Genomic DNA, 25,446 nt, shown 5'->3' with positions numbered 1-25,446 from the left:
AATAATTTCTAGGCATGCTAAAGAAATTATTCTATAAACTTCCCTTCGTTACAGCCATGTGTTTGGGAAATCTTTTCCTTAAGACAACCTGGGCTTAAAATCACTTAGTTGTGTTTACTGCTCCACAGACTAATCTCTTAATATTTCTTTCAGTAAATACTCATGTTTTCTCCTAAGCAGCCTAGATTCTGCTGAATGCAACCGAGACAGTTGGTGAATTTCAGTTTTCCACATAAACCATTAGCTTATACATGAGGAAACAAAGATTCACTTTTATGCTTATTGGTTCTATGTCACAGACCATGTAGCCATGCACATCCATAAATATTCTTGAAAAGCTCCAGCTGAACTGGCTGCTCTTTTGCCACAGATGCCAACAGGAGCAGCCCACATCTGGCAAAAGGAAGAAGTCACTTTTAAGTGCAGTGCCCTGAAACTCTGCAGGCTGACACGCCTGGCTGCTCGTGCTTATGGGGAGAAACATCCAACACAACTCCTAATGTAAACCTCAGCTACTGAATCCCTCTCATTTTCTAGGCAGCCGTCCAAGTTGTATTTAAAGTGAATTTCTTCTTGCCCATTCGACACAGTGTCTCCAGATCCTCCTCAGCTGGTGACGCGATGTTTACAGTGGTTTCCTACTGCATTTTTAACCTCACAAACTTGTGAGCCACACAGCTATTTAAATCAACAAATCCTGCCTGGAAACATGTTTCAGGGAAAGGCTTTTAAAACAGGCTCTTTGATATAGTCAAGCTGCAAAGCTCATGAAGTATTAGTTTTCTAAACAAACCATGGAATAATTTGGGACACAACACACTGTGTTCCTTCCCCGAAGAGACTCCTAGAATGAGTTTTAAAAGGCATTGATGCTGCAGGTTGAATAATCTAATTGCTTCCAAAGCAATGAGATGCCCACAGATCCATGAACTACTTCTGAGGCATTCACATAAAACAGGAAAAAAAACCCAAAACAGAATGAGAAATTCATTGGAAACTGGTTACAATTCACAGTACAGGTGCAGCACCATATGCACATACACAGAAACTAGAACTGCAGAAAAGGGGATTTGCAAATCTGAAGTGGCTGAAAAGTTTTTGTCTAATGAATAATTTCTTTTCAGCACTTCAAAGATCAAGAATAACCCAAAATATCAATTTTGTTGAGTAATACCATACTCCCACAGCTAAAAACAAATGTTTTGTGAAACCTACACCTGTCTTCTTATTGGTACTGATACTAGACAAAAGCCAGAGTGCCAGATTCCTGCCCATGGAAGCAGCCTGGAGTTTTGAATATTTAATTTCCACAAGTATTTTAATATTTATTAGTCTGTGAAAATAACAATTCTTTACATAAATAATAACAGCACCTTGTTAAAGTAGATAATTTAAAATCTGTGAATGACAAACAACAGCCCATCATTTCCAAACTTGTAGCTGAAGGAAGCAAGGGAACCCAAAATGAAGACAGCTGTCAAACAGAGAAACGAAAACTGCCAGAGGATGAAACAGCACAGGTGCCAGTCAGACTGACACCCAGGGAAACCCAACTCCTTGGGCTGCAGAGCAGGAATAGATCAAACATCACCAGCATAACCTGTCTCCCTGTGCAGCACATCACAACCCTGCCCTCAGGATGCTCATTTGAGGGGAGGCAGTGGTTGACACTCCAGCCTATTTTATCCTTCATGCTGCAAGTGAAACTGCCTATGTGAGTTAATTGCTAAACTTGTTTTGTAATGAGGAGAGCTGCCTGATTAAACCCTGTCAGAGACATGAGCCATGCATTTTACACAGGCTGCCTAACTACCATCCAGGATGTTTTGCTACTTTGGCTGCCAACTGGGTTAAATAAAAACCTATGACCTGTAGCTCAATCCACACCACCAGTGGGAAGAGCGAGTGACTTACAGCAATATATTCATCTTGAAAGATCGTCAAACAAAAAATTTGCCACAGATCTTTCACAGGACTTTACTTCCTCTTCTCCCAACATGTTCTGTAGACCTTGAACTGGAACCTGGAGTTTTGAGTGACTGGTGCATTTCCCTTTGGTTTTCTCTCTGCCCTTGACTGATGCACAATGGATGGAAACTCATGGACCTGCTCACAGCCATTCACAGCTGTGGCCCTGTGAGCAAACCATACACCTTCCTGCTGAAGTCTGCCAAAATCTAAGCTCACTTTCTCTGGCCCACTATCCTTCTAAACTTTCTGCTTGTCAAATTAACCTCCTGAATGTCAACACAATACTGTCTTTCAGTAACTAGAGGCAGAATCTCTTGGAGTTTTTGAATGGATGTCTTTAAATAAGTTAATGACACCGAAACATATTTATGGCAGTTTGGATTTAATCACTAGTGTCATAAAAGTAATTTAAACTGATAAATTATATTTGTAACCTATATTAACATCACTGGCATATGGAGTTGAATGTTGAGCTTCTGTCCACGGTAAAGAGAGATGCAAAACCACTCAAGACTTTGAATGTTCTGGGTCAAGGGACTTTGGCTGAGCACTGCATGGGAAAGGGAGAGAAGTTCAGGTAAAGAGAAGGATGGTAGTGAGTAAATAAGACATGAAGAAGTCTGTAGTCTTTTTCCTGCAGTGCAAAGGAGCCAGCAGACAACAAGCAGAGAGAAGTGGACAAAAAGCCAAAAAAATGTAAGCAAAGGGACCACGGCAGTAAGCCAGGAGGGGGAGAGAGCCTGGCATTTGGAGTGCTGTGTGGCAACTAGAAGTGAAGAAATTGCCTGCATTCTGGCTCTGTTTTCAGGAAAACAAGGCTGTGCACATATCCTTTGCATGAGGAGGTTAAACATGAGACTGCACAAGTCCGAGTGGAGGAAACGGTTTGTTTTGTTCTTCTTCCATTAAGTACTCCCTCATCCAAAAGGGTTCAGTAGCAGTAAATATCCATTTTAAAGGGTAATGTGGAAGGGAAAAAAAAAAAAAAAGGAAGAAGCATACTTACAAATGCTAGGTAAGAAATTTATTTCCTCTGTTAGGTTGTGGGCTCAAGCTCAAGGCAAACCACTTTCTCTACCTCTACCTGATGCTGCTGCCACCATACCATATATAAGGATCAGGAACTGGAAACACTGAATTCTTTACTTTTCTGCCAGTTTTGCTTCAAAACCTTTCATGATTACCACTCCATCAAGAAACTCGTACTATTTCAAATACAAATGAAAAACAGTTGTTGTTTTCTACCTAGTTTGGCTCTGAATTGTTGATAAATTGAGGAGTTAAGATTGCTGGATACTGTGCTACTTTAGAAAAAAAGGCAGTTTTGTCCAAGGGAGAAGGAATGTTCACTCAACAGTGAGTGATGACATACAAGAAAACAAAGGGAATTTAAGGCTTGAGAGGTTTGTATTTTATGAAAAATATCTGACACACAAACCACATTGGAAGCAAATCTAAAGCCTTGTGAAGGAGAACATATAAGGGAAGTCTAATGTATTAAAACAGTAAGACATCTCTCCTAATTTGTCTCCTCCATTAGTAAAATAAAAGGTAGCAAATTTTTCTGCTAGATGTATTTCTCATCAGTGCTATTTGCTGTGACTAAAAATTACACATTTTGTATTTTTTCTGTTGTATTTCACACACTCATGCACACAGAGCCTGTTTGCCTCAGTCATCTGTTACTTCCTATCCAACACTGTTTGTGGACTCTGGGTTTCTCAAGCCTTAAATCTTGCCAGGAAATAGCAGTTCTAAATAGATGTAATTTTGTTGCATCTACAATGATAATAAAAAATACTTGTGGCCAAAATACCTAGCCAGAAAGATACTGATCACATCTAAAGTATAAAAATGCTTCTTGTCAAAGAATTCAAATTAGATTTTCCTGGGAACACTGAATACCCTCTGGGTTTTGTGGTGGTTTCATGGTTTGTTTTTAAAAATGTACATGGGTTTCCATATTGTTGTTTCCACTTGTCCTTGTGTTATTAAACCAATATTTTGAGTTTTCCATGGTATATTGCACCACTCTCAAGGAAACTTATATAGCCACAAGAATGGGAAGTTAGGAATGGCAGGGGGTGCTGGGCGTTGTTCCCATCCATCCCACGGAACCAAGCTACCAAAAGGGGCTGAAAAAATCAAGACTTACTCTCCCTCCCATGCTCTGTTGGCTGAAAGGCAGTAGGAGGAAAGGGAGGAGCCAAGGCTGCTTGTTTGCTGAAGGCATGTGGCTGCAGAGGTCAGAACAGGAGAGGAGCTCTTCAATTATTTGTGTTGCAGTAGTGGCAGTCATAGACCAGGACCCCATTGAGTCAGTCACCATACAAATGTGGAACAAAAGCTGTAATCCTTGAGCTTTGGTTAGCCAGTAATTCACGCCCCTCTAAGGGATGGGGATTTGCATTTTTATGGTTGGGAAATAACAATGTTTGAGTCCATTGGAGCCTCTCCTGTTACCACTGCACAGGGGATTGTGTAGATGGGAAGAAAAGAATCAGTGTTACAGCCAGTGACCATGTACTGCATCCAGTCCTTTCCTCAGAGCGAGGCACCTGCACTTCATTTTAGGAATAAATATTGAGCCCTGGGTATTTTCCCCATTTTTCTCAGCTTCAAATAATTTTTGTGACAAGCCATAGCAGAATCCTGTTTTTGTCAGAAATGGAAGTTAAGTAAACCATGCTCTAATTCTCCTAGCCAGAGGGAAGATCTGTGACAGCAACTTCTTCCATATGCCCATTTTCTATTTTCAGCTCTTATTTCATAAATAACAGGCTTTCAGAATTGCTTACTCCAAACTGCCCAGCCCTACTAGTTGCACATCTACATCAGAGGACTTGCATCCGAAACTAAAGCTCAGAGCATTTACACAAGAGGGAGGCAGTTTAAAAAAATAAAAGAACATGAAATACCACTGCAAAGCAGAGGCTTTGCCACTGTAGACACTTAAAAACCACAGCTCTGCACATCCAGATTTATCCTGCCATGGCAGTGAGAAACATTTGGATTGTGCATCCAGGGTTGCTTGGGCCGTAGGTCTTCCTGAAAGCAAATTCAAGGAGCACACACCTCTCAACACTTACACAGCAGGGTGCCACACTTGGCACTTGACACAGATGTGAGTTCCTCGTTATTAGAGCAAGATTACAAGCCCTCCGTGAGTAGGAGACAACAAGGGAAAAGAGGTGATCACCAGAGACAGAAGCAGCTTATGTTTTTTGGATGATCTCTGCAGCCAATTTATGTCATGGTGTAGGCCATTGTGCCTGGTCAAACCAGCACAGCCACTGCCCACTGCGGCCCTCAGGGCTTCTGTCAGCATGGTCAATGCCCATGAGAGGGTGTCTAATAATCAAGAGCCAAATGCAGTGACAACTTTCTTCTGATCAGTTATTTGTTGCTGCCAGTTCCACAGTGCCCCTGCCCCCCAGCCTGGCTCCTCTGAGATGGGCAGGACTGTGAGAGGTTACCTGTGAAACATGGTAGGAAGAGCCAGGCATGGTCATAGGAAACCCAGAAGGATCAGAGTTTCTTCTAGAAAAAAAACATACTTCCTGAGATGGAAGGTGATTGAGAGGAATTTGTACCTTCCTTGAATGGAAGGCCATGTAAAAAAATAGCCTGACGCACCTATGTGTGGACTGCTCATCAAATCCTTGATTAGCCATTGCTGTCTTTTCATGGTCTATCCGTCTGTAATTGGTAGACAACCAACCCACATTTGCCAGGTAAGGTTTGTGCTAAGCTGTTGACTTGAATCTGTTCACAGAAGCAAACAGCAAGTGCCAGAGCCTGAAGTGGACAGAGGGACTGGAGAAATACAGTGGAGAGAACATAAAAAGCTTTAGCAACATATTGTCTGATAAGCTTAGGAAATCACATGGGTATACATATTTCAGCACAATTTATTATAGTCTAGGTGGCACTTCAGAAGCAAAGAGAAAATCAGCCTTGCAGATCTCAGTACTGCAATAATTTAGATGTCGGGCATCCTGAGGTGCCCATAGCTTTGCACTGGATATAGGGGTGCCCCTATATATAACAGGGCTGTCCAGCCTTCTGGTTGTTTATTAATTAATTGCCTCTTAAATCAGAAAGACTTCAGTGAAGGTGTAAGGTCCCAAAGAAAAGATGGACTACACCTGTTGATATCACTACAGGGCTGTTGGTTTTTCATTACCTGTCCCCTGGAGAATCACCTTATGGGTCCTTCAGCATTCACAAATGTCACAGCTGAGTGCTGTGGTCCTGGGCAGTGCAGGAAAAGCAAGGGACTGCTGACATTTCTATGGCACTTTGGGGATGGATGCTCTGCAATGCCTGAGCTAATCACCAGTGCACAGCTCACCACCTGGAGCAGCCCTCCAACCCCAAGCAAACAAATCATGCACTCTCTTACGGATCCCAAAAAAAATTATCCATGGCAAATCTAACAGCTTCTTCCCAGTGGTTAGAATTTCTCTGGACAGGTATTTAGACACACAGGGAATGTGTTACTAATAGAACAGTTTCTCCAACTTTGGGAACTCTCAGAGTTCATTTTAAATACAATCAGATGCATGGATTAGCTATCATTTGATTAAATGCCTCCAGTGACAGTTAACAGACTCCTTTGGTGCTTGATGCCTTTTGTGGATTCCTGGATGTCTCTTGCACTACTGTTTACAGAGCCTGGCCTCAGGCAGGTATAATTTGCTTGCATTTACAGATAGGCTTTATGACAATTTACTACCTGTGGAATAAACCCCTGTCTCAAACTAGGAGTCCTCTGTGCTAGGCACTTTATGGGAAGAGGAAGACAGTTCCTGCTCCGGTCCTTCCTCCCTTCCGTGTTGCTTCAAATATGAGCATTTATCTATGAAATCAGTCCTAAAACTACCATGTATTAGTTCTTCCATCTTACTGCATACCTAAAATACATCTAGGAACCTCTCAAAACCTGTGCCTCCTCCTAAGTGCTAACAGCATGTTCTCAAATACTTTGTCTAGACTTGAAATATGTTCAAGCAGCAAGGTCCAAGTGGGGAACAGACAACGTGTTTAGTTCATGATAAATTAACTGGAATGAAGGCTAATCTTCAAGGCTGACATGTTCTGCCTCTCTTCAACAGCCTGAAGGCAGGAATGGAGTTCAGTGAAACTTTTTGCACAGGACATGGGAATTCCCAAAAAAGCTGATCTATCATCTGTGGGCTCAAACATATTTTCCCAATATGTCTGTTCTCCAATGCTTTGAAATAAGTCCAACCAACTGCACTCTCAACTTGAGATCCCCACATCAATGCCTACAGACAGCTAGCTTATACAAACACGAGTCTAATTCAGATTTTTAAGCCATACAGAACAACGACCTCTCTCCAATGCCTGAAAGAAGGGAAAATATAAGCATTTTCCTACACTCTTGCTACAAAACAACGCCAAAAGACTTCAGCGTTTTGTTACCATGAAAATATTTTGGATGCAAGGCTTCCCTCTAGTGGAAAATCCACGAACTTTTCATTAGGAGCTGCAGTTAAGGCATGGAAAAACAAATGTCGTGAGTACATATGATGGTGCTGCTGAAACAGCAAGTGGCAAGTGCATTCACACATGCCAACACGATTATGTTTCAACCTTCTGTGTCACACTTAACGCTTGACCTCTTCCTAGATGCTACAGCTGCAGAGATGTGAGAAACAGCCCCTTTCACCTTAATTGCCAGTTCAGGACTAAAGGTTTGCTATCTATAGACGTATCAGGTCAGGATTTTCCATTAGGGCCTGGGTTTTGGAACAAGCTTATTTTCTATGATGAGAAGTTTGTCAGCCTTGGGGTATGTCTGCCTGCTGGAACATGAGAAGGAAAGAGGGTGTACTGTGTGAGATGGCAGGACCCTATGTGAGATTAGCTGCTGAGTCAATGAGTTCTCTTGACATTTATGCTGTTAACACAATTATTTGGTTGGTGCAGGGATCAGCAATAGGAATTTTAGAAAAACTACTACAAACCAGCTCTAAACAAAAGGTTTTCAAAGATCCAGAAAACAAGACAGGTAAGTAAATAAATGTACTGTAATTTACAGCAATCATAATCAAAGCATCTATAGTTTCACATCCAGACTGTGAAGGAAATTTGAAGGTGTTGCTAAGACTGGTAAAGAGCAAATGAAGCCTAATTAACCACAGAATACTTCAACAATCATAGGACCGCAGAACATCTGCTGGGGGTGGGCTGCAAATCTAAGGTCAAGTCAGAATTGTGCCCAAGCCTTGTTGCACACATATCCCAGTGGTGTTAGTCCTACATTCTTCATTATGTATTCAGGAAGCACTGCTGCTACTCCTGTTGTTCTCAGCTCCTCCTTATGTGGTTTCACAGACCCTGAGGAAGGATATAGCCACAGCAGATCCAGACTGAAAGGCCAAGCCTGTTAGGCAGCTTCTTGCACCAGAGATGCAATATTTTTGATACCCTGCTAGTCAGCAGGGATGACTCCTGAGCCATGCTAGCTCAGTGCTGGTACAGTGTCCCAAGCAGCAGCACTGCAACAGAAGAGGAGCTGCCCTGCTTCAGACCACTGCTGCCACACTTCCTCTGTACTGGGTTCTGGCCAGATGAGCCTGATGAACTCATTAACCACCAGAAATCAGACCAGTCAAAAGATAAAACATCTCTATCAGTTCAGGAAGCTCAATTTAGCTCATCCCTCTGAATGATCTAACACTGCCAGGCTTGTTTAGACAAACGAGGTCCTGCATTCTGCCAGCAGCCTTGTGCTGCATTTGCGTATTTTCCTTCTTTGTGCCAGAACACCTTAAGGTGTTAGGGTACACAGCACACTCTACCCAACTGCAACAAACATGAAATTTGGAGGAGATCAGACTGCCAAGCATTTGTTACCCCAAGAAGTTCACACCTGCAATGAGAGCCCTGAGGAAAACTCAGCAGGCTGCATGCCTCCAGCAGTTCTAAGAGAAAACCAAACCACTCACTGCATGACAGAAGACTCAATTTCCAGAATTCTCTTCAGTTCCTGTAACTCTTAGCCTAGATATCAAAACTATTCATCTACATTATCAAGGAATCCACTGCTGAAGAGGTACCCTGGGTGTTTTTGTTTAAGTCTGACTTCAAGTGTCAAGCTAAACAGCACAGGACTGGATAAGCAGTCCTATCTAGACTGCCATTGCCTCTTTTTGAAGGCCTGAATTAAATGTCTAGCAATGGAAGTATTACGGTCCACCTTTCCCTGCCCGAGACATCTTTGAACCAGTTGTTCCAGAGCAAACAGCACATGGTGAATACTTAAGACAAGACCACATTACCACTTCTCAGGGTAGTGTGTTACTATCACAGAATCACGGAATGGTTTGGGTTGGAAGGGACCTTTAACACTGCCTGGTTCCAACCCCCTGCCACAGGCAGGGACACCTTCCCTTAGACCAGGTTGCTCAGAACTCCATCCAACCTGGCCTGGAACACTGCCAGGGATGGGGCTTCCAGACCCTGTTCAAGTGCCTCACCATCCTCACAGGAAAAAATCTCTCCCTGCTATCAGATCTAAATCCACTGATTGCAGTCTGAAGCCATTACTATTTATAGATACAGATCTCAATCTGCCAAATAGTAATTTTTTTCATAACTACTTACAGAGTTAACATTAAACCAGTGAATGTTGCAACTCAATAGAAAAAAAATGAGAATGATGGGTTAAAGTTTGATGTCCATAAACTTGCAAAAATTTCAAACCAAAGGCAAATGTGTACAAAATAATTTATTACAGCATAACATATGTTGGCAATATTTTACAGTGACTTTTCCATTCAACAATTTTTTTGATCTAAACAGATGACACACAAAGGAGAATTTTAATTAGAACAGTTTATTTGTCTTAATAAAATCCCCTCTTCATGAACTGGTATTTGCCTTTGAGGGGCTAGTTAATATTACTGAAATTATTTACACTGCAGTGAAATAAAAACAAACCGAGATTGAATAATTCCATTACAGTTTCCAGAAATTTTCTGTACAAGCCACAGTATAATTATGTTTTGATAGCAGTCTTTATAGAATGTAAAGCTGTCATGTGATATGTAGCCATTTTGTCTAGCAACGCTATGCTTTAAATAGGTATATTAGATTTAAACTTCCATTTTGATGTGTGGTATATTTAATAGTTAATGCACCAGAATACAAAGTAAGAAAAAGGTTCATTATGATTTGTAGTCAGCCTCTTTGTGCTCCCTTAAACAGTTTTAAAATGTAAAACATATTTCTCTGTTTTGACTTTCAGCACCTAGAGCAATAGCATTTAGGCAGGAGAAATTCTGGAGTATTGGCCATAATACTTAAGTAGACAACTAAGACTTTTAATGGAGGTAATACAGCACACCCACCAGTGAGTTTTTATGATGTAGAGAAAAACTGTATTCCCCATTACTGTACCTTCTGCACTTGCACAAAATTGGAGCAGCTTTTTCATCCTAAGTATCAATAAGCGAACAAATGGGGAGAAACCAGAAGGAAGAAGTGGAAAGGGGAGATGGAACAAAGGACAAACAACAGTATTCAAATTCGTTATGTCTTCTCAGGGAATTGCTTCAGGATATTAAAACTTTAAAATGTTAAACTGACCATAAAACTAAGGAAACAATAGCTATGGAACACAAAGTAGAGGGAATCGTTTCCAAAAAACCTTAGATATTTGTTGGTTTGAGTTTTTTTACACAAACCTAATCATCATATCTGTCAACACTGGTTCCATATAAGACACACACCTGACAAAAACATGCAACCCCCCCAATGCTTTCATTGTTGCTGTGCTTCAAAAGAAACCAAACTGACCAAAGATTAAAAAAGAAATCCAACCAAAACAACCCAGAAAAAAACCCCTAAAGAACAGTAAAGACAAAGAGGGCAATTCAAGCAGCACTTCAGTCTCAATCTGCTAAAAACTCTCAAATGATAATTTATTAACAAGATATGTTCACATATACCTGCATATGTAACAACACTTAAGTGAAAGCAGTCTTTAATATCCATATTATTGTGAGGGAGGGCTGATGAATTATTAAAAGACTTAAACCTGTACAAGTATAAACATGAAAAATGCTGATTAAAGATGTTTACATAAATATTGGCAGTTTTCATTGGGAGGAAAAAAAACCCTAATAGCATACTCCATTTAACTATCCAAATATTTTGTTTTAGATACCTGTTAAAGATATTAAAATACAACCTGGAAAAGTAACCCTGATCTGAATCCAGCCAGCATGTAATGAGTCAGAGTTTCATATACATGTGTGCATGTAGGTATACACACACACAGGGGCTTGCACACACTACTTCAGATTTCATTGGACAGCAAATCATGGTTAATGGCCGTGTGATTCACAGATGCAATGCTGCTGTTGTCTTCGTTTGTGGCAGGCATGAAGGCAGACGTAAAAGGAAACAGTTTATGACATGCTGCTTGATATTCTTCACATTGAGCATGGCAGCTTCCAAAACTGCCATCAAGCAACGCCTCAAAAACCTTCGTTAATGTCTAAAGAAACAAAAGCATCAGTTAATAAATACAATTCAAAATTGTTTTATTTTTAAGGGCACATTCTTAAACACCACTAGTTTGAGCAAACAGGTTTCTCTATTGGTATTTATGCATCTTTTACTTACAGGAAAAATTTGAAACCTTGCTCTTTCAAGTAATCATTTATCATGGTAAATTAAGCATGCACATTATCCTGCATTAAATTATACACTATTTAAGATTCCACACAGTTGGTGGCTTTATATACTGTATCTTTTACCTTCACATTTTTGTCTCTCATGCTTTTATCCAATCTAGTTGCAACAGCAATTGCTTTTTCTTGTCTTGATTTGTCCAGGAAATACATCATCTTTGCACCTTATCACAAGACAAAACCCACAATGTTTAGTTTTCCTAAATGCCATACGACATATACAGACACACAACCTGAAAACTTACACATAAATGTGAATTAGACTTCTTACAAGTTTTAATAAACTGTATCTTCCTCCCCGATTTGCAATGGGAAACTAATGAAACTAAAGCCATTTTGAAATTTATTAGAAGCATAAGGATTGAAAAATACAGGAGACCTGTTCCTGCAAAAGTGACATGCCTCACTTGACTGACAGATCTTCAGTAGAGAAAAATATCAGAGTGCATTGATGACAAGCCCTTCAAATCAGCAGGCTAAATGAAATCCATCCAACAAATGCAGGAGTGAGTAATTCTCAGAGACACACTGAATTCTCTTTAGAAGTACTGAAGCTAAGTGAACAACAGTTACTAAACTGTGGAACATGGCCCAATAAATGCTCAGGCCAGCCCACATGGCAGAACACAGGGCCATGGCTGCTGACCTGGAGCTAAGGACACAGCTCGGGTACAAGGAAAGTGCAGCACAAGTCTGGTGCTTTGCCTGGACCAGACTACATTGGAGGAAAGGAAAACACTGCATCATGGAAGTACACAGCTTCTCAGACCACAAACCATTTACCAAAACTGGCCTGGGCATCACTGCAAAATTCTGCTCCTTGTATCATCACTGCCTTAATTTAATAGCTCATCCTAATGAATGTGTTGGCATTTCATGTATTTTCCTTTGCCCAAGTACAGAGGCCAGACCCATCCCACTATGTAATCTACTGCAAAACCCAAAAAACGTAATAATTTTACTGTAAAAGTTAAAACCCCACATTCTGAATGTTTTGTCTGTCTTTTGGTTTTGCTCAACTCCTTTTCTCACTTATTAGTTTTCCCAATTAAATAAAGTTTCCTAGTTCTTACTGCTTTTTGTAGGTTTAAGAAAATAAATTGCTGGACTCAATGCAGAGCCATTACTGCCCAAAACACTTATATTAGCCTAGTAACTCTTGCCTAAAGTTAGGGAGGCTATGGTACAGAAATTGGAAAGAGGTTAGAAGTCTGCTTACAGTTTTTTACTAGTAATTTTAAGCTCAGAAAGCACTCATTTGTGCTCTCAGACTTAGGGTTTAGGTCTTCCAGATCTTCATATTTGCAAACTTGAATTAAAGATAACTGTTCAAGAAACTTAAAATTGTACAGTAGGTACGTCAATTGCCTCAAACCTGTTTCAGCATAAACAGAAGACTGATACACAGCTGAAGTCCTAAAGCTACCAACTGTAGTGTTTTCTGTAACACTGGAGGATCAGAAAATAAGACCTGTAAAGCAGCCAGTGAGATGTTCAAGAGTTACAAGAGTGGAAGAACACATCTCTAAGAATTAGGAGCAACTGACTGCTGAAATATCTGTACTTGACTTCCCAAGTCTTGAGCCTGCTTGCAGGAAAGAGGTAAAAGTATTTCTCTAAAAATGCTGTCCTGAAACATGGATCTTATAGAAGCCAATGAAGTTTATGGTATTCTACCTAACCTTCCTTTAGAGCGATGAGCAATCCTCCGAAGCTAACTTCTTCCAGTTATTCTGGACAGACCCTGCACAACTTTTAAAGACCAGCTGAGGTTAGCACTAAGTACTTGAAGTGCCTGATAAAACTACACTTACTTTTGTTTCTTAACTGCTGGAAATGCATTTTATTTTCTCTACCAGCTTATCAAGCCACATCAATATTTCAAAACTTTCTGTAATCATTCAATTCCATTTTCCTTTGACTCAGCTCCAGCAGCTACTTGTGGCTCTTCTAAATAAACACTAAGTGTCAGATTTCAATATTTTCACTGCTGACCATGAAGTAGAAAAGCAAAGGCTGCATAACAAGTTCATCATGGTACTTTTATTGATGCTGTTGCTACATGATAAAATTATGAGTAGGAACAGAGACATTCCAGCTGAAAAGAAAACAGGGAAAAGCACTTGCTAATGTATATGGGATTTTGTTAATGTGTTACTTAAGAAAAAAGCTGTAACAGGAAGGATGACAGCACTTAAAACTTGAGTATCTATAGTGGTTTGACCGCACTTTTTGAAGGTAAGGAGCAGATTTCTTATGCATCTAATGAAAAAGTGAAGTACATTTTAAAAAAATGGCACAAACAGACAGAAATGCCCCCCCCCCCCCAACCCCCCCATAAAACATGCAATTTTACATCTCATTAGAATTTATGTATGAATTCACAGAATGGTTTGATCTGAAGGAACCTTAAAGATCATCTAGTTCCACATGCTCTTCCATTCCCAAGGCCACCTTACACTGGACCAGGATGCCCTAAGCTCTATCCAACCTGGCCTTGCAGACTGCAGATAAAGACTCTGGATTTACATCACTTACATCATCTCCTTTTCAAGAGCATGGAAAAGTTAGACAAACCTGACAGTTGGTGCTGAATGGAGGTAGCATTGTGTTTGAGAAATTCTTCATTAAAACTCTCCAAGTTTTTATTAACAAAGATTTTCTGCATTTCTTGAGTTAGGACCTTGCTCACAATTTCTGGGAGGTTACTATGGTCAGACACTAGAGAGGGAAGGCAGGGGAGAGAGAAGCAAAAAAACGCCTTTTAAACAACTGTAGAAAACACTGAAACCACATAAATCACTGCTAAAAGTCCCAGTTTTAAAATTTCTGCACAGAAACACAAATCTCAAATCAAAATGTGTCAACACAAACACTGCTGATGTATTTACTGAGGAAGCATTAATAAATTTACTGAAACATTCATAAAGGGTGGTCTGTCATGTAAACTTTCTATTACAAGTTCACCACACAAATTGTTTCAGTCAGAATCATTCTCCTGTATCTGCCACTTATTTTCTTAAACCTTAAGCTTTTCCAGGATCCTTAGAACACCCACTTTTCTGTGAAATCTATCCAAAATGAGTTGTTGGGTCCACCTGGTGGATTAATAGAGGAAGGTATAATACACAGTACACTGGATAGCACAGCCTATGTTTTCTTTGGTGAAAAAAATCTATTTGTTTTTATTTTTCTTCGTATCAGTTTATGTTTCAAGAGTATATGTCGCAAAAATAGGAAATTATGTCCTTGCAAAATGTAACTTCTTGTATCTTTATAATTACATATTTTCTACACACATACCAGCTTTAGAGAATTTAATCAAGCACTCATGTAACCATGGGTTATTCCTGTTGATAGCAAAAGCTCTTTTGACAGACTGTAACATTAAGAGAAACTTTCCTGTAGGAAGGAGAAAAAAATATTAGGAAACCAAGATTAAGAATACAGAACATTTTCTCATTATAATCAGTTACTGTTTTCTTTAGTAAATCTAGTACAAATACTAGAAACATCACTTTCTATACAGAATTACAAATGAAGCTTATTTTCCCATTCAAATTGCTTAATAAAAAAGAAGTTCTTGCTGCTGCAACTCTGGCAACACTGCACAGATGTTACCACCTATTTAGCTTTGGTCTCCTCTAGATAACTAAAAATCATACTACAAATACCATTCCACAGTATTTAAGAATATATACCACAATACCATCTGCTCTTAGGGCTTTTTTTGTTTAAGGGTTTTGTTTAAACAAAAACACTATTTATTCTATTATTACTGGATATGATGCACACCTCAGCTTCAGTCACCTAAGTATTCCAGATCATTTTCCACTACACTTGGATAACACAGGCTGAACTGAAGGACTAAAATTTTGTAAAGCAAAAATAAAATTAAGCAGTACTTTACCTTTTCTAAAGTATATTTCAAATGCTAATAAGTGTGTTTCTATATCATCTCCAATAAGATTCTTAAGTGGTATAAGGAACTTTATGGCTTCTTCTAATGGATTTTCTACCTGTTTTAATAAAAAAACAGTGAAAATTATGGCTTAAAATAAATGTCAAATAAAACTCCAATAGTTTCTGTTATTCAAAGCATTTAAATAACCAGAGGTCAAAGGTGAACTGAAGCTAGCTTTCTGAATTAAACTGAACCATAACATTTTTATTTCAACAGCAAGATTTTTGAAAGTGTTTATTCATTATTTAATGTTGACAAAGACAACATCATTGTTAACTCTGGCACTGCTTGTGCACTCAGTGCTGTAATTTAGCATTTAGGAAACTATTAAATACAACCACCTTAGACAACAAGCTTGAAGTTTACTAGTTTATTACTACTTGTAATAACAGAGGTAGTTCTTCATATGCATAGTAAAATACCGGCTCATGCCTTCAAACTTTTCAAACTGCAATAATTTCTGTTACCTTTTCCTCTATTCACTGTATGAAAAGCAGATTCTTCAAGAAAAATGCATCTTTTTGTTCAGTATCTATTTTAATGAAGTATTACCTACTGCTTGGGAAAAAGCCCTGAGATCTAAGGAAAGTAACAGTATTAATACAGAACTTGGATTTATTGAGGAAAAATATTTCTCTTTAGTGTAAAATGAGATGGACAACAAAAAAGTACCTCTACTTGCAAAAATTATTTTATAAAAACACCTAGATTTTTTTAGGAGAATCTGATAGCAAACCCATATTATAGGCTTTTTATGATTATCATGAGAGTTTAACAAGGAAGGCGATGCTAACCCTTTCCAGTTTTTCAGGAACCAGCTCTTCCCTGGGTCCACTAGTTTCCTCCTCCTCTTCATCTCTCTTTTTCTTTTGATTTTTTTGCTGTCGTTCTCTTTCCGCATGCTTTCTTTCTTCTTCAAGTTTTGCTTTCTTCTGTGCTCTTCTTTGCTTACTAAGCATTTTCTTCAATTCTTTGGCTGAGAGATTTTCTACAAAGTAACAGACAACATACAACATATTTAATTCAAAATCTTGTTTCTCTCAAACAACTCAGGTCATTATGCTTCTCACCACCTCAATATGGCAAACTTAAGTGATTTCCGTAACTACCAACAGTCACGAGAGTATCACCACTACACAGGCCAACACTGCTGCTGGACTGGTATTTACAGCCTAACACAACACTTGATCTTGCATATTTTCTCTTACATGGCTGTGACAGAAACCTCAGTGATTCAAACCTCAGTGATTCAAACCTCAGTGATTTTATGTCAGCTACATAAAGTTGTTATATCTGTCACAGGTTTTACCTTAGAAATTGAACTGAGCTCTCATTTTGACTGCAGCTCAGCTTGCTTCTAATGCCATCTAGAAACACCCAAATAGATTTACACTCCATCTGAAAACATGCTAAACTTGCTATTTTTCATTAAAGTGTCTGACTAATATACAGCCATGCTAACTGCACTGATGTCATGCAAATGCCATGGGATAACTAAATGGAAATGATCAGTTTAGCCAGAATAAAACTGCAGCTACCTGTCTGTTTACTGGTGTTTCACTGAGAGTAGGATTTTTGCTAAATGTGGCAAGACACAGAAAAATAGGCTCCCAAGGGACTAACACATCTTTTCTGGGGCTATGGCAGCCTGACCTCCCTGCTTGGGTCATCCCTATTCTGATGCAAGGAGGCAAGTGCTCTTTTTACCCCATCCACACAGTGCTGCCTCCTCCCACAGATAAGCCTACTGGATCCCAATGAGCAGCAGGCAAATGAACTAACATGACTTCTTAGACACCACCCACCTTTATGATATATTGCTATCCTCTGCCACATGCTGTATATAATGTAAGATATATATATATATATCTTACATTATATACAGAAATAAATTAAAGCTGGAGAGAAAAAAAGGTGCAAGTTCAACTGTCAAATATGCCTCTTCATTATTCATAGGCAGGTATAGAAAAACTTATTCACCTCCAAATAAAGGTAAGATTTTATTTGCAATATTAATTGTCACTTTTAGTTTAGCTTTCCTTTCCCCCCAGGTCAAATACTTTTTCCCTTTGCAAAAAAACAGACATGAATTTCACTGCTTTAGTTAACAGCCACTGCAATGCTGGCAGTAATTGCAATTCCACTAACGGAGAAGCAACTATTTATCTGAAAGTAAAAAAAAAAAATAAATCTTAAATAATCAGCCATTGAATCCTCAGATTTCCAAACAACACCCCACTGCCTTCCTAATAATGTCTGTTTTCCATTAATACTAGTTTTAAGTAACGTTCTAAATGTATTAATATTGCTAACACATTTACCCATTTATTCTTTGGTCCTCAAGTTGTGTGAAAAGTGGTAACACTTAATGCAGTAGTAACTAGTATTACCATGTAATGAATTAAATACACAAGACAAAAATGAAATTCTTACAATTTAGACTGCTTTTCCACAAAATCTATCAATTGCTTCAAAACTCATTAGTTATTAATATTTATCTAATGGCTGAACTGAATCTGATTTTAATGTTCTGAAACGTCACTCCTCGCCAAGTACTCCAAAACTACAGCTAGGTTCATTCATGTTCTAGTTCTACAAAGTAATGGGATGTGAAGAGAGAACTATAGCCTGTTATCCATGATCTCTTTTCAGTTATTGTGACAGAAGAAAAAATTGTGTTCTATTTACTCTGTAACACATAATTTCCTTAGCCTAAGCTTTTATATGTGTCATAGACATATGAGCCTTCATTAAAGTTTATGTATATACCTGAATTCACTTCTTGCTCTTTGCTTTCATTGGTAAGAGGATTATCATGGAGCTTCAAGTAAATTTCAATTGCTGATCGGGCAGCCTTGAAGTAGAAGGCATGTTTCCTGAGCACATCTTCTAATCTCAGAAGGTCTACATAGGCACGGAGAGTCATCTTTCTCATGCAGTACGTGTGGAAGTCAAATTGATCATCTGTTATCTCAAAAAAATGCTTAAAAACAAAAAGAACACACTCATATACTCATCCTTTACTTAGTCTGCTTTTTATTAGACAGAGGTGAATAAAGTTACAATTGATATTATTTACAGACAATATTTAACAAGTATAGACATATCCTTGTAACACTGATTGGTCAAGAGAACCCATCAGTAGAGAAAAATCTCAGTTAACAAAGCCTATAATGTGATTATTCAAAGACTTAGGCACTCTAAAAGCCAACTGAAATGTGACTTTTCTGATTGGAAACACAATTGTTAAAAGTCAGTGTAAAGTTAATGCAGGAATAGCTGCATAGAAGATATGGTATTTTATATTGAAACCTTTTCACTCCAATAATAGTCTTTCACATAATAGTTAGAGAAGACATCTGTTACAAATCATCAAGTATTAATGTGCTGTTAAAAGCCATTATACTAGAAGTTTTATATGCTTCTAGCATACAAAATTGTGCTGATTACATCAATAAGTATCTTAATTTGCAGATGAGAAATACTGGGGAAGCAGTGGGTGGTGTTTGTACCTACTTACCCTTTCTACTTCATGACATTTTTTCAAGGCGTCACCGTACTTCCCAAGCCTTTGATAAGCAGCGGCACATTCCGTCTGGAACCACATACACTGCATCTCGTTAAGGTTCTCCATAGCAGAAGTTCCTTCCTGAAATAAGAGTCATCATCAGCTTTTGCTATTGTAATTTACCAACTGCGTCTTTCAACTGTGCCTGGTTTCAGGCCATCAGGAGCAAACAATAAATCATTCAATGTGTTTGAAATACAATAGGAAATTAACCCAGTGTTCAAGTGGGAATAATACTTGTGATATTCTATGCTCCCCCAGACAGAAAGTAATAGATTGAAATGATTTAAAAACCCCAATTACCTGAAGACTAATGTCTCAACAGAGAGTTTTTAAGATTAATTCATGCTTGTACACACAGTCTCACTTCTACAATTTGGGGGAACAAAATAACATTATTTTACAATATTCCTTGAGTTCAGCAAACAATTTTAGCTGGCTGTTCTCAACCAGGCAAGTGGCATCCACCAGTCTAAAAATCTACCACTGCTTTATCATGCAATATGAGCAATTACACATTTCTTAGAACTTGTTTGTCTAAATAAGCGAAGTTAGATTTATACATGATGTTTTGACAGGAAAAAGAATCCTAGGATTGAGACTTTATAATAGTATGCTCTAGAGACTAAGTAAACTGGTGAAACATCCCATATATCATTATTATTAGCCATTAGGTTTTCAGAACAATCTATAGCAGAAAGAAGACCCAGTTACACTCAACATTTAGTTACTAAGGATGATATCCTGTCTTTCCAAATGTCTATCATAAAGTTCTGTCTTTAGCACTTCTGACAAGCAAACATGATGAGTTTTCGTCATCAAATTTTCAATCATTCCTAGAAATACCTAACAAGCTTGAATCCAATTTCAAATGTTACCACACCTAGAATTTAAAGGAATGAAGGAGCCTAATTTATGTACTCCAGGATATCACACAAAGTAGTCTTCATATTTAGTTCCATAAGTTGTATGAAAATCTGGTATTTATGAATCCAAATTTTGCCCAATGTCAAAAAAATAGAATTTTAAGTGCTTATTTCATCTTTTAGCACAGACTCTGTTTTAACAAAGTCTTTGTGCGTAATACTAGCTTAAAGGAATGAAATGTTCAAATATAAATTAATTTATGTTACTACTAAATCATAACAAATATAGTACACATTCCTGTGCAGTTAGATCAGATGGTACCAAAAGGAAACAAGGTATCCATCAGATGCATTTCAAAAGCAGTATTTTGAAGTATGGCAAAAAAAACCAAACTTCTGGACAACTACTCCTGAACATCCATTTTTTCCAGTATTTAGTGGGTGCAGACAACTGCAGTACTGCATCTATCTCCAGGGCCCCCAGCACAAGAGGGACATGGGCCTGTCAGAACAGATTCAGAGAAAAGCCATGAAAAATCAAAAGGCTGGAACACCTGTCCTGTGACAAAAGGCTGAGAGAGTTGAGGTTCACCCTGGAGAACAGCAGGCAGGCTCCAGGGAGACCTTACAGTAGCCTGCCAGTATATAAAGGAAGTTCGTATGACAGAAAGAGACTTTTCACCAGGATCAGTAGCAACATCCACAGAGCAAAAGATTTGAACTTAAAGAAGGCAGCTTTAAACTGGATGCTTGGAAAAAAAATATTTTCTGTGATAATGCGGCAATACACCGGATTGTAGCTGCCCAGGAAAGTTGTTGATGTCCTGCCCCTGGAAGTATTCAAAACTGGGATAGATGCAGCTTTGAGCAACTTGAGTTAGCCAAAGATGTCCACACCCATGGCAGTGGCATTGGACTATTCCATCTTTAAAAGGTTCTTTCCAATACAAACTGTTCTACGATTCTGTGTAGTTCCTTACTATCAGGCAGAGCAGTATTATAATAAAAATGGATATTAATAAACAATATTTGATCAAAAGTTATGAGTGAAAAACCACCAGAGGCAAGAAAAACACCTCTTAGTTAAAGCAATGTACTTGCCCTTGTGAATTTAGAGCACATCTCCTCTGCATCCTTCACCATATTTGCTCGCAGCATGTATTTAGCACATTTAGAATTGATAAATCTGTCTGCAGTATCCAAAGACTGTGCTTCATCCATCCATTTGGCAGCTTCCTTGATGTTACCTACATGCTGTTAGGGAGAAATTAAATAGTCAACTTTCAGCTGAGGCCAGCTATTGACCACCTCCTGAAATCTTTATTTGTTATTGGTATTTCTCCATCAGAACCCAAAGCCAGTGTTACTCTCATTCCCACCCACCCCCCCCGCCCCAGATTTTCTTCAGAATTAAAATTCACTGTAATTTGTGACTGGCTTTGCAAAACCCAAACAAAAGGGTTTTCATTTCCTTCATGACAAAATAGTGCCCAAAAAGAAACCCACATGAAAACTGATGCCCAGAACTGCTAACTGAAATATTACCCACACATTCACACCAGTCTGATGGGTTGATGTTTTTTTAATACACTAGGTACTCCAGGTGTCCAAATTCCCCTTTTACCTTGTAAATTTTTGCTTTTAAATAGAATAGCTCTATTAATGTTGGAGTGCTTGCAATTGCAGCATTAATGTAATCCAAGGCCAAAGAACACTGGCCAAGTTTGTCAAAGTGCTGTGCCAGGAAATACCGAACCCAAAGCAGTGTTGTTGGGGGCTCTTTCTCTCCATTTTCTGCAACAAAATGGGACAGGTTACAATAACCAGTAAAGCTGAAGACTGCATTTGAAAAGTGAACACAAAACAAAGCTTGGCAAATTCAGCAAATATTTCTTGTGATGAATTATTTTACTAGAAAATATAGTAACTATTTTTTTGCAAGAAGTATCAGCACTTCAACAGTTCTTGATAACTTTCATGAACAGTATTAGTAGCTACAGGGTGATTAACGCAAGAACATAGAAACTTACCACTTGTACTAAAAAGGTCACAAGTTTTCAAAGAGGCTTCATAACCAGTAACAAGTTCCTGGATTGTAGAAACCTATATATAAAAAATAGTATGTGCTTAAATTTTGCTTTATTATCATTTTAACAGAAACTAATACACTGAAAAGAACACTTGAGCAAATTAGATAAACTATACAAAAATAACTACTTAATTTGGAAAAAAATGGATATATCTTCACATAGTTTACTTCATCTTTTGCAGGTATTTTGAACACCCATTTTAGCTAGTGATGCAGCAGGGAAACAGGGTTAATCTCAGACAGCTTACAGCAGAAGGTATTCAAGTGCGTATGATTAGTATCTTATGTAAAAATTCCAAAATATAACTTAATTTAGGCTATTCATTTGCAAGCATTGAAACTGAGCCAATTAAAAAAAAAAAAAAGGTGCTTTAAAAGACCATGCATGAACTTCCCATAATGATGAAACAGACTTCTGTGGTTTTTTGGCAGATTGATCTCTACTATTAATGACTGCCATTTTGTTTGAAAAGTATTGTTGCCTAGAATGCAGGTTCCATCTTCTGACAAAAATCTAGACACTGACTGAAAGATAATACTTCCTAAAATCAGACCTTGTCAACAATACTAGTTTTCATTTCTAGGTTTAAGACTCAAAATTCATCCATGCATTTTTAACTCACACTATATAGGTCTGACATTCACAGTAAGTACAAATGTTAGTATCTGTGCATTTCATGGCAACTATTCCAATTCCAGGTCCACGGCTCAAAAATGCCACTTAGTATTTCTAGACATTTTATGAAGTGCTCAACCTGTTTTGTACCTTCATTCAAAACATGCCTCCCATATCCAGCAAGTAACCAATGAGCCTCTTCAGGTAACAAGAACTGTATTACAGTAAAAATATGATCTACGTATATACACCCAAAACACAGAAGGGACTTAAAATATAAGACCCAACTGTAGGCACAGCAGGATAATGGCTACATTCACCATCTGGTGAAATCTCCACATGGTAAAAACCTAAAACTTCAATGGTTAAAACTAAAGATGATCCTACATTTAAAAAGCTGATTGCAAGAGAAAAATAGAATTATAGGGAGACAGCAAAATTTTAAAAAGGCACAATGCATGCATTCATTTCAATATGTACTTTGCGGGAGAAGGGAGAAGAGAATAAACCTTGTTGCAGAAGATCAAAGTATACAGTTTGAAAGATATCACTTTATTTAACCTAATCCAGCACAATGGGCAAAAATGCTTTCAGAGAGAGCAGAGAAAATGACAAGCCCAAGTCACACACAGCCACTGTAAACATCTCAGAAGTGTAATAAAATGTATAAACACATATATTCTGGAAAGCTCTGGGCAAATCTCATAAGAAACGAGTTTCAGTAGCAAAATCTCATAAAATATAATAAAATGTCACTGGACTTCAAATAACTACAAAGTACTAAAGGAATGTGAAGAAGTCACAAGTAAATGGATGAAGGCAAACAAATGCATTAAGTTGTTCCCTTGCTTGCCTCAGACATCTGTTCACTGGAAGAAATCAACACCCTCAGAAAATATTTGAAGACTCTTTTCTCTAAAAAAAAGTTTAAAAGCAGAAACATCTGCTTCAGGTAGCAGGCTTGCAGTGTGTATATGCAACTGTCTAAGTGTTATTTTCTTGCTGATTTTCACCGCAATTTCCAAGTATTCCCAAAAGTTTTCCTCATCTGGATGCCACTAACCTCATAATCAGTCAACTGTGCGTAAAGGGAGAAAGACTGCTTCATTTCTTGCATAAGCACACCCCACCACCAAATTCTACATATAAATGTTTAAAATATTGCACAACTGGGCGTACAGCTTCACATCTGGACAAAGACCAAGCTAGCACCAAAAAGAATGGCATCACCATCCCTGAGCCACATGTGCCTGGGTCCCAGCTTTGGCTGAGTGATAGTGACTGTAACCAGGGTTATGAGTGATTGCTCCCAGTTCCACCTCTGCACCAATGGCAAATTACTCATTCCATCAGCAGCAGGCAGGGGCACTGGACAGACCTGGAACATCCTTGTATAAGGGTCTTCAATCAGCTGACATTAACAATGAAATAAAATACTCTGAATCTTGAGGAGATGGAGAATACCAAGATGTGTTCTGTTGTAAAAAATGCCAAGTTCTCCCAAATTCAGAACTCTGCAGTGGTTCTGGCTTTTGCAGCTCAAGAAAAAGCACTGTAATTTTCATTCTGGAAGCTACTATGAACAATACATTTGGAAACAAGTATTCAGTGAAAGCAACAGCTAAGAAAATGCAAATGGAATAGCTAGATTCTTGCAGACATACTCAATGAAAATGGCAGTATCTTTTTCCCTTACTTGTTATGCTTATGCTTCAGTCTGTTGCTAGTAATTTAGGAAAATAATTCTAGGTTGGTGTGCCACTTCAGGGAACAAATGATCTGGAAATGTGAACTGTAATTTGCGTCCATATTAACCGCAAATTTAGTTACAAAATCTGTCTCTTGAATTTGCTATTATCTGTATTCTAGAGTTATCACTGCCATTATAAACACAACAATATTTACTATTTCTAAAAGCCACAGCATTCTTCATAATTTTATAGCTTTCAAAAATTGAGCTGAGGTATCAGGAAATACCGTAATACTGACCACAAGCTAATTTCAAATAGAATTATTCTAGGAAACTAGTGTGTTCTCTTGCCATTGAGTTGAGAAAGCTTAAGGTATCACAGAAGTGTAGCTGAAGTCATCAACAGATCTCTCATTTCATTACAAAAAGACTGAATTGATTCCTGGGGTCACCAGTTTCAGAAGCCTCTTAATGAAAATTCAAGCCTCAAACCTTTTCATAGGTCACTATCTACATCTTCCATTCATTATGGAAGAACAATGAGCTGAGCAGCAAGAATCCAAGAAGGAGGAAATGGGCTTTAGCCTTCCCATTTGCACAAACAAGTGAAGTGCTCATTTTTCCTCCTACACCCTCCCAAAGATTGAAATTGTACGTGCTCACAAACCATTATATATTCTTGCCAACTGTAGTAATCCTGAAAGTTAAAAGAAGCATCTTCCACACTTGGTACTATGTCAGCCAGAGACTCCACAAAGGTGGCAATGCTCTTCCATTCTTGTGCAGTTTATTTCCATTGGAAAGGACAATTTTGTAAAGTAAACTTTGAGTAAACGTCTTAAAATCAATAGTTGAGAAATACAAACAGACTGTAATAAATATAATGCACACACACTTTAATTTCTTTTTAAATTATAAGTAACAAGAAGCCAATTGACTTAAATCCCAACTCTG

The 25,446-nt window shown here is 38.3% G+C and overlaps 1 protein-coding gene across 2 annotated transcripts in view; it reads right to left on the bottom strand.

Moving 5' to 3' along the window:
• Positions 1-9,715: 9,715 nt before the first annotated feature.
• Positions 9,716-25,446, bottom strand: part of NAA16 (N-alpha-acetyltransferase 16, NatA auxiliary subunit) — a 62,451-nt gene continuing 46,720 nt past the window's right edge. The window contains exons 10-20 of one of the 2 annotated variants that reach the window (XM_064408672.1): positions 22,128-22,200; positions 21,722-21,891; positions 21,195-21,351; positions 19,184-19,308; positions 18,433-18,646; positions 16,458-16,651; positions 15,610-15,718; positions 15,003-15,101; positions 14,277-14,420; positions 11,766-11,863; positions 9,716-11,503 (exon numbers count right to left, since the gene is read on the bottom strand). In XM_064408672.1, the coding sequence (XP_064264742.1) occupies positions 11,303-11,503; positions 11,766-11,863; positions 14,277-14,420; positions 15,003-15,101; positions 15,610-15,718; positions 16,458-16,651; positions 18,433-18,646; positions 19,184-19,308; positions 21,195-21,351; positions 21,722-21,891; positions 22,128-22,200 (1,584 nt within the window). In that variant the 3' untranslated portion in view covers positions 9,716-11,302. Of the gene's footprint in view, positions 11,504-11,765; positions 11,864-14,276; positions 14,421-15,002; positions 15,102-15,609; positions 15,719-16,457; positions 16,652-18,432; positions 18,647-19,183; positions 19,309-21,194; positions 21,352-21,721; positions 21,892-22,127; positions 22,201-25,446 lie in introns of those variants that run through there. The other variant, XR_010356080.1, reaches the window with a different exon arrangement.

The sequence above is a fragment of the Passer domesticus genome, chromosome 2, assembly GCF_036417665.1.
Source record: "Passer domesticus isolate bPasDom1 chromosome 2, bPasDom1.hap1, whole genome shotgun sequence".
In the NCBI taxonomy this organism is placed as follows: domain Eukaryota; kingdom Metazoa; phylum Chordata; class Aves; order Passeriformes; family Passeridae; genus Passer; species Passer domesticus.
This window is presented reverse-complemented; position numbering and strand designations above follow the sequence as displayed.